The sequence below is a fragment of the Gymnoscopelus braueri genome (assembly GCF_963280865.1).
Source record: "Gymnoscopelus braueri genome assembly, chromosome: 4".
NCBI lineage: Eukaryota > Metazoa > Chordata > Actinopteri > Myctophiformes > Myctophidae > Gymnoscopelus > Gymnoscopelus braueri.
In genome coordinates, this window is record NC_137605.1 from 28,034,466 (window position 1) to 28,044,194 (window position 9,729).

Below are 9,729 nucleotides of genomic sequence, written 5' to 3' on the forward strand. Positions count from 1 at the left end.
AAGTAAAGTCTGTCTCAGACGCAGATGTGTGTACTGGAAATCAGTATAGTCATATATAGAAATCAGACAGTATTACAACAATCACTGTGTCATCTGTCAACATGATTTGCCAAGTTGGCTGACTCTGGCACATATAGCCTACAGTTATCAAGCATGTCCCTGTTAGATCTCATGCCCAACATTAGGTTATTCACATTTTCAGACAAAAATAATGCAATAAAGATATTGAAAGAAAGACAATTCTCCAGGTGCATGGAGCATCTCATGGCTTATAATGAGAAGACAAAATCAACAAATGACTTACTGGTACTCAGGTGCTGTGATTTGAAGTATAGGTTTCCAGCATCTTTGTCAGGTGTAGTTATTATCTTTGGTAGGTCTTCCTCCAGCTAATTGCAAGGTCAGAAATATTGTGATATTTGTTTATCGCCATCTTGTGTGCAAGCCAGAAATTACAAACTGCATACAGAAATAGATATTAGAAGAATACAAAAAGCTATACTTATGTGATATTGCAAGCATTATTATGCAATCTTTGTATTTATCCATTTGTAGTTATGCATCCATCTTGTGTCCTAAATATACCTTGCAAGAGTGGGCTAGTACTAAAGTAAAATATTTACAGAATTATATTTAGTTCCTTACCAGTCTGAAGTTGTGCGGTTTAGGATTCTTGTAGGAACCAGAAGGATATTTCCCAGTTTTGACAAATATCAGCTTGGACTCTAAAGTATCACTTGGCCTGTATGGTGTAATTTCAATTTCAGTTATTAAGCCCTCTTTAATAACTTCTCCAATTTTCCTGTGTGTTTCACTGGGCTGAGCTACAGCCTGATATGTAGTTCTGCTCTTCCTTTGAGGGATTTTCAGAGACTGGTACACTTTATAAGAGAAATCTGGCGCCTTGATGCTCCACACATCAACCTTGTCATTGCTTTCAGGAAGCAGAAAACATTTGCTTCTTGTGGTGGCCAAATCCTGACTTGCAGAGAACAGCATTTTTCTGTCAAAACTGACTGGTGGCAGCAGCTGACTTCTTGAAATCATCTTGATTTAAAACTATTTTTTTAGGGTAAGGATTCCAGGAACAATGGTTCGGCCTGCATAAACTTTGCTCTAGAATCTGATTTGCTATTCTTCCTGTGGAGTACACTGGTGAACAAACAATAATGTATCCTACTATCCTTACCTTGAATTTCAAGGTAATCCTTCACTGCTTGGCCAATCTTTTCCAGGCACTCTCCAAATCTCAGAAAGTTTAGAGTTCAGTTTAACAAATGAGTCCTCTTTCAGTGGCACAGCAGTAGCATGGAGAGAAAAGGCCAATGTAATTAAATGGTTGCTTGGTGACCAGTGTCACTATAAACTTTATAAAGAATAAGCACGTGACACTTTATAAAGAATAATAGGGTTCTCGACAGGAACCTAGCAACAGAGGAACAATGTGCCCCTCTGAATGGAAGTATTACACTGGGTTATTTACCAAACTTGTTGAGAACATGACATTAAATACATTCATTCATGATTTGTGTTTGTGTGATTAGCCTACTCTGCAGGGACAAAATACCAAACGAACAAACAAACAAACAAACAAACAAACAAACAAACCAACCAACCAACCAACAAAAAACATGTGTGAATGTAATTGTTTATAGATATATTTATATTATTTTTCTCTTGGGAAAAAGGTTACAGCAGTTGTGTACAGCTACAATGCAAATCTATGTAGCTTTAGTGTGGGATTTGAACATAAACCATGGCCAATTGTGAGAAGGTAAAAAACACGAGACTGGTTGGCATCACATATCAGGATAGGGAAGAATAGCTATTCTTTTTCCACAGTGAGTGGATAGATACATACTTATTTTTAATGATGGAGTGCGTCACTTTCTTGTTTTCTTTATGTCAAAGTTTTAAACTAGGTTAAATAAAATGAAGTATAAATTCCAAGGCCGGGGTGATAGATTTACATTGGAGTGGCAGGTTGGCCTTGACTTAGTGAGGCCAGCTGGTGACTCAAGAGTTGCTGGTTAGAGCTCCGGAGAGTGTATTCCAGATGTAAACTGGAGGGTGGCTATTATTACAGTACATTTACAGTGCCCACCAACTCTGCCAAAGTGCAGTGATAGGGGTCCTCAAAGTTGTTAATACATTTCCTTATTGTCATAATTGCACTAATATTGGAATAAAAAAAGGCATTCCACACTTAATATGCATGGCCTGGAGTGAGCTATTGCTTTTATAAACCGGTTACCAAATATAGCAACATTTTACAAGTTGGTTAAGCATCTACTGCCTGCACAAAGCCAAATTTATAAGAGGATTTGTTCCCGGAGACGTTGGTACAGAGGTCGTGTCACACGACCTTTGCTTTGAGACAATCCTGTTTCTGGTTTACAATTTCTCCCCAGAGAAAGCAGGTAGGCTCTATTAGGTGTCAGCACTTGTGCTGGAGACCGCTGCGTTAAAGTGCAGCTGGAACGTTATAGTGCAGCTAGCAGGGGCAGGGAACGACATGATATCGAGCAGTGCAACAATGACACAGACATGTGGAAAAGTGTGGGGGAGAGACCTCTGCTGTTGGCCACTCATTGAGCTGTGTGTCTCTCAGGCTGAGGATGGATGGATGAACACGCACAGGAGGAGAGGAAAGAGCACAGAGGACAGAAGGCAGCATCAGCAGCCACAGAGTAACACAGAGTTCACCTGCACAAACTGTAACAGAAACACGTCACTCAAGAATAGGACTGTTCAGCCACAGCAGACGCTGCCTGCAACGCAACTACACACTAATCCCTGGTGCATATTCAGTGGTGGACAAAAAGAACTCAAGCCCAGTAGGCCTACTTGAGTCAAAGTATACACACTACTCTCTTTGTAGACTACTTTGTCTCACTGGTTTCTTTCAAGCCTGCAAAAACTCAGGAGACCACAAGAGGAGGTAAATGCAATTTCCCATAGAAAGGAGCTGTCATTCACTGCCAATCTTTTCTCCTTGTTTGGTATTTGTTGATGACATATATTGTTGTGTTATTTTGTATGCCATGTTGATGAATTGAATACATATAGGACCACAATGGAAACAAGTCCTGAGGACTTTTTTTGTGTTATCCTTTTAGCCTTCACATTTCTGACTAATACAGTATTCAATCAGCTTTAATATAAATTAACTGTTGTCCTTTTTTTCATTTCACCTTATGACCTAGAGTTTGTAGCCTAATATTATTTTGTGATATAGAACTGTACAAAGACATTATGTCATGGGTCACATACACCAAGGTCTAGAAAGATGTTTAACTCTAGTAACATCCAAACCTCTGCATAGTGTCAGTCAAATTATCTCTAGTGTTTCTACTCTTTATCTTTATCTATATATTCATCCCTATACCCTTATTATAATTATACAAAGCTACTGTTAATGTTTCGTGATCTAGACCAGGGGTCTTCAACAGGGGGTCTGGGACCCCTAGGGGGTCCTCAGAGTTACTACAGGGGGGCTGCCGAATCTTTTTTTTTTCCTGCTTTACATTAACGACTTGAACCCCTAGCATCCATATTCTGAGGAGTACTTTAAGCCAAAAATAGCCGATCTACAAGCTCACAACTTCTCGCAGGGGGAAAAGAGCAGACCAAGTAAGTACAGAGTGAAAGGTTAAGTTTACTGGCTATTGACGGTTTAAGTGGTTAAATGTCTGAAAATACACATGAACACGAATCCAAAATACACTGATGATCGTGCTGTCAAACAATGAAAGTATATGGAATCTATGAAAAGGTTGTGGGGGTCCCTGCTTCATCTCTCTCTCAACTAAGGGGTCCTTGGTCTGAAAACAAAAACGTTGAAGACCCCTGATCTAGACACTATAGGCTATTCTCTACTATATTCTACTGTATAATGGGTGAAAATCTAAAGCATGGAGGCCAGTGTCAAGATGGGAACTCCACCGCCACCTTCTGTTCACACAATGCCATGGCTCTGGACTCGGAGTCTGGTAGGAGCATCAGGGTTGCCATGTCCGCTTATTATAAGCGACCATGGGATTATTTTTCTGTAAAGTAGTTGCAGGTTGCGTTTTTTTTGGGTGTTTAAAGTGTAATTATTTGGGCTTGCTTCCATTTTTTAAAATCATTGTTTTAACCAGTTCTCAAACATTTGCATGTCAAGGACGTCCAAATTAATGTATTTCTCTGCAGACTCCCATCTGATTCTTTTTAAACTTTCAAATATATTCCAAATAGTTCACTTTTTCTTTTCAAGATATTTTTGAAAATAGCTACAAGCTCACGTGAGCTTGTAGATCGGTAAAGTGCTCATGTATGGCTCTATGTGGCTTCTTTTTGGCTTGTTTTCATGTTGCTTATGTCTTTCACAAAATCTGGCAACACTGGAGCATTTTACCTCGTTGTCTTGGAGACGCGTGTTTACATCCCCCAAAGTGGCAAGTGCAGGTTTGTTCTCTGCTACCTCGCTGACTTTTATCTTAATCGTGTCTTATCTTAGTCGTATCTTAATCATTTCCAAACAAACCTCAGTTCACTCAGTTCCAGGAACCGGCATTCAAGTAAGAAATATTATATACCCTTTTCATCTCATGTCATGTCATATATAATACTATAACAAAATAGGCGAAAGCGACTCGTTACAAATAGCCTAAATATCAGTAGTCGTTACTGGCTTGAGTTAGCTTGAGTTAGCCTGTTCTTGAGAGATTAGATTAAACAATAGGCTACGGAAGTAAAAAAAAAAAAAAAAAAACACACAGTGCAGTCACTGTTATAAATTAGTCAGTGGTACGTGGAAAAAGTAGCCAAATATGTTTTTTACTTAAGTAAAAGTATCAGTACTGTACTGCAAGCAATGTAAGTATCAGTAGGCCTACTACAAGTAAAAGCCGAATGTCCCATTTCACAAGTTTTCAAATGTATAAAAATTGTTTGAAAATAGCAGATCCACAAACTCACTGTGAGCTTGTATCTGCTATTTTCAAATGGCCGAAATATAGGGCTGAAGTGGTTAATGTATGTTTTGTAGGCTAATAATAATCTAATGTACGGTCAAGAAGACAAAGTAGTAACTAAAGTTTGCAAATAGTTGTAGTGGTGTTAAAGTATAATATTTGCCTCTGAGATGTACTAGAGTAGAAGTAAAAGTACTGAAGTACAGTACTTGAGACTTGAGTAAATGTACTTAGTTACTTTATACCACTGAATATGATGCAGCGACTCAAAAGCAGAGCCAAATAACGGCCTGACATCCTTAATTCATTTATGATGACAGTATTCTGATACACCTACACAACATCACTAGGCTCCTACACAACCTGATGATGGAGAGGTCAGAGGACGATGTGATTGACTTCTCAGCGCTGGAGAGAGAGCTGTCCTCGGCTGTGGAGGCTGACCGCAGATACCGCACAGAGAACGACGCCAAACTTAGAGCCGTGAGCCAGAAAGTGGGATCCTATGAAGAGTTCAGGTGAATGAATGGTCATCAAGAATAGACAAGGAAGCACTATTTTGAAATGTTCAGAAGTAGGCCGACTACTTCACGAACATATAAGTGCAAATAGCTAACACATAACAAATAAGAAAAACAAGGCTAATAATAACAACAATGAAAGAAGACATTAAAATAATGCAATGCTAAAATAACAGAAAGCAGACTTCAGTTGTTATAAAAGTTCCTGTAAGGCTAGTTAAATGATCATGGGAATATGTGACCTGCTGTTTTTCCAAATCTATCTTTTGTTCTCTCTTTTTATGACACATTTTCATAGGCCTATTCAACTGACCTCACTGGCTTGAGTACTTCAGTGACTTTTGCCCCTTCCATCCCAAAAACAAGCAACTTTTCTTTCTTTTTTTAACATAAGATTCCAGGAATGTAATCCTAAATTTGTCTGTCAAAAGGGGACACAGCACCCAGTAGTCTAGTTCTTTCTCTAAGAGGAATATAGTTTTGTTCAGTGACATGGTTATTTGTCTGTCTGTCTGTCTGTCTGTCTGTCTACAGGGACATAGTTTTGGCCTGCCACTTGAAGCCTCTGGCAAAGTCGGATAAGAATGGAACTTCTCGCAAACAGCCCTGGAATCCCCTGGTCTCCCCCAGCAACACACACAAACCAGTGGTCTCCCCTAATGTCACACATGATCCAGTCTTCTCCAACAGACCATGCTAGCAGCAGAGCAAGGTTAGTTGATGGACTGTGATGAACTTGAGATAACCTAACCCTAACACGCACGCACGCGCACGCACACACACACACACACACACACACACACACACACACACACACACACACACACACACACACACACACACACACACACACACACACACACACACACACACACACACACACACACACACACACACACACACACACACACACACTCACTCAGAGAGAAACATGTGCACAAGCTACACAAGAGCAGAACTAAGATATTGCCACTAGATGGCAGCACATATCTGTACAGTGAAGGACTATCAGCCGCTATTTGGTTCATATACAGGTAAAACTGAGAAATTAGTTACTAATTAGTGTATTGTTGGGGACACATGGGGTGTTGTACATGAAGTAGAATTCAACACTTCGGACCACATGTCTTACATCAGCACTGGTAGAAAGAATAATTATTGATATAAAATAAAAAATAAACAACAACAACAATCAAATGCTGTTCTCTTGACCAGCTGGCATAGACCAAAGAGAAAAATAGAAACAGGATATGCACATTCACTCTGACTTTGGAACCTTTATTTATCCAGGATTATTACTTTTAAATATTGCTTGTTTTCAGCCCATACTCTGCTGCTTCACAATCAGACAATTGTATTTACACAGGAGATCCCTTCACTAACAGCATAATGAATACTTACTAGGAACCCTCAAGAGACAGACCACGGCTTGGCATGCAGAGATGATACATCTTCCAGATTTCAAGCTGCAGTCATGCTTGACCTGACAGCTGCTCAATGTCTACTGTAGCTACATAAGGACACTTTTACAGACTAAACCTCCCAGATAACCCTGACAGATGGTCTGGACAGGAACACCATAAAGAGTAGATCTCTTTTTACCAACATCCCTAGGCAATATTATGGATTAGAATGGGCTCAGTATGAGTGTATTGTGATTATCTATTATTATAATTAATTCTGAACTTAAGTTAATAATGGTAAATGTTTTGGGGGATTGAACCTTAATTTATACTAAGTTGTACATTGACAATCGCCAAAAACAACAGATTTTCAAGCAAAAAAGGTGACGCATTGCATGCCTGACGTTCTTGCTTTCGTACAGTTTGTCAAATGTGCGTGTGGTGTCAGGTTGGCCACAGACAGTGGAGTCAGCGATCACAGCTGTGATTTACAAGGGCCCGCTGCTAAACAGAGGGGATCCAGCTTTATACAAACACTCATCTGCATGCAAGAGAGATTATCCAAATAGTTGTCACAGTGGGCATTTTGTTTGTGCTTGCCAGGACAGCTGACACATGCTGTCACAAACAAACAAGGGAGGATAAGACAACAAGAAACCCGAGCTGAGGCCAAAGACTCTCTGTGAAGGAGATGACCTCTTTGCCCCTATAAAGTTGAGAGCCTCCATTGAGGTCAACCTTTGGCCTCTCAGCTGTGTGTTTGAAAATGGCTCACCATTGTATCAAGTGACATTTATAGCTGCCATGCAATCAGTAGCTTGACTTAACCAATTATGGGGACATTTCGTCAAACCTGAAAACCTGAAATGCTACTTTTGACCCATTGTACTCCACCCCTGGGCAATAGTGATGGTGGAAAGTCAATAAAACTGAGCCTAATTTTGCTAATTTTTACCTGAACACAAAAGGTAAAAGTAGGATATCGCAGAGAAATCTTGTCGTGACAGAATGAATAGGCTACTCTAGCAGAAAGAGGCAGTTTCTGGAGTAGAAGCTAGGGCTATAGAGGCAAACTGCTGTACTGAGCTCTCTTGTATTTCCTCCCAGGTCATTCTGTACCCCCCACCCCCAATGCCCTCTTTCTGTCTCTGTCTGTCTTCGAGGCCACAGGCCGCGTCTGACAGCGTGCCAGGACCCGACATCTGTTTTTTCCATTGTTTGAGCAAAGCCGCAAGAGTGTGCATGTGTGTGTTTGCCATTCCCTGCCCATGTCCTAAAATGAAGACAACCTTCTCTTTTCAATACACCTTCGTCATGGTCCCGCCCCTGGCAGACGTGGTGCAAATTAAAGCAAATATAGAAATTAAAGCTAGCTGTTGGTGTATTTGACTACTATGACTAATGATGATGTTGTTGATGATGATGATTAAGCACATACTGTATTAAACAAGATGAAATATAGCATAGTCCATATGCAAATACTATTCTCCATATGGACCAAGGAAGGGCAACAGCGTGTACAGATTATGCACTTTGACCCTTCGTTCATAGTGAGCAGCCGCAGGTGGCTTGTAAATCAGGGTGTTGTCTATTGAATATGGCACCTGAATGACAGGGCATGATGCATGCTCTGCAAAAGACTCGTACAGGTCCTGAATATTGGAAAGTTATGCTTGATTTATACTTGGTTGCGTGCCGTGTCTCGCACAGAAAATAGCTGATCTACAAGCTTACAATGCACTGCGCTGATGTGGCACCGGCACACAACTAAGCATAAATCCCCCTTTAGGTTTACCCAAATGGTCACTTAAGCCTGATATACTTACTTGCGAAAATAGCCGATCTACAAGCTCACAACGTGTTGCATCAATACATCTGTTATTTTTGCTATTTTAGAAAAAAAATTAAAAATGAGAGTGAGAATGTTTGATATTTCTTTATGCTTTGAAATGTTTTAATTTTGTATATGACCTGCTCAAAATAGGGACACCTGGTTGAAATTGATTCAATGTCAAATCTCTGAATCAGAACATGTTGTATTTGTCATGTGAGGAATGGAGTGTGGACAATGCAGCTGTGGACAATCAAAAGTGGGAGTTTGATATAACTGTGAGATTGATTGCTGTCATGTACCTATACAAAGCTAAATGTGTAGTGTTAATTCTACCTCGTGGGTCAATTTGCACACTCTTGGAGTTCACTATACTAACTCATTCTTGATAACATTCTGGATTTTACTGTGTAGATTCTGTGTTCATGTCAGGACATGTAGCATCAAGTATAAAATATGACAGGTATCTATATAATGTGTATGGGTGGTGCTTTTTGTGTGTGACCTGTTTATGTTTCCCTCATCTTAATGATAGTATTTCCTTGATGTACTATGAAAACCATCATTTGTGTGATCTGGCGTCCTTGGTGGAGAGTCATACAGTTTGCTTTGCCTGCTTAATTTACCTGATATCAAATTTCCCTGGGGAGAAATGGGAAGTGGCGCTATTTTCTCATTGTTCCATGTGTGCATACTGATTGTAATGGGAGAAAATGACACAAAATTAGGAACTCTGCTGAGATTAAACTACTGGGGCAATTATACCTCTGTTTGTCTATTAAGTCTGTTCACAGGATTTAACTTGGAAAAAGTACATAAATGGTATTGGTTACTGGCTATACATAGATGATAATTGTGTTCACTGATTAGAGGAGGGTTTCTTATCTATAGGACTAATTGTGACCTATAATTACTGGTTGAGTGGAACAGAAAGCATGAGGAGGGGTAAAGAAAGTGGGTTAGATTTTTGTACCTGATAGCTATTCCAGGCTCTCATCAGGTTGATGGTTCAGGAG

The 9,729-nt window shown here is 39.8% G+C and overlaps 2 protein-coding genes across 2 annotated transcripts in view; one reads left to right on the forward strand and one right to left on the reverse strand.

Annotated features, from left to right (window-relative positions):
* The window catches only part of cUnh7orf78 (chromosome Un C7orf78 homolog), a gene marked incomplete at both ends in the record, with an annotated part of 1,459 nt that extends 412 nt beyond the window's left edge, over positions 1–1,047 (reverse strand). Inside the window, 3 exons of the mRNA XM_080425858.1 lie at positions 1–33; positions 305–389; positions 646–1,047. The exon at positions 1–33 is cut by the window's left edge and continues 110 nt beyond it. Of these exons, the coding sequence (XP_080281984.1) occupies positions 1–33; positions 305–389; positions 646–1,047 (520 nt within the window). The remainder of the gene's footprint in view (positions 34–304; positions 390–645) is intronic.
* A 3,491-nt stretch (positions 1,048–4,538) lies between these two features.
* On the forward strand, positions 4,539–6,917 carry dnaaf19 (dynein axonemal assembly factor 19). Its single transcript, XM_080426114.1, has 4 exons — positions 4,539–4,562; positions 5,309–5,476; positions 6,014–6,191; positions 6,884–6,917. Exons 2-3 carry the CDS (start codon positions 5,325–5,327, stop codon positions 6,177–6,179), a joined length of 318 nt encoding a protein of 105 aa, XP_080282240.1. The 5' UTR covers positions 4,539–4,562; positions 5,309–5,324; the 3' UTR covers positions 6,180–6,191; positions 6,884–6,917.
* Positions 6,918–9,729: the final 2,812 nt, after the last annotated feature.

Coding starts and splice junctions, on each gene's coding strand:
- dnaaf19 (XM_080426114.1), top strand. CDS start 5,325: ATGATGGAGAGGTCAGAGGACGATGTGATTGACTTCTCAGCGCTGGAG. Junction 5,477..6,013: donor GGATCCTATGAAGAGTTCAG/GTGAATGAATGG, acceptor GTCTGTCTACAG/GGACATAGTTTTGGCCTGCC.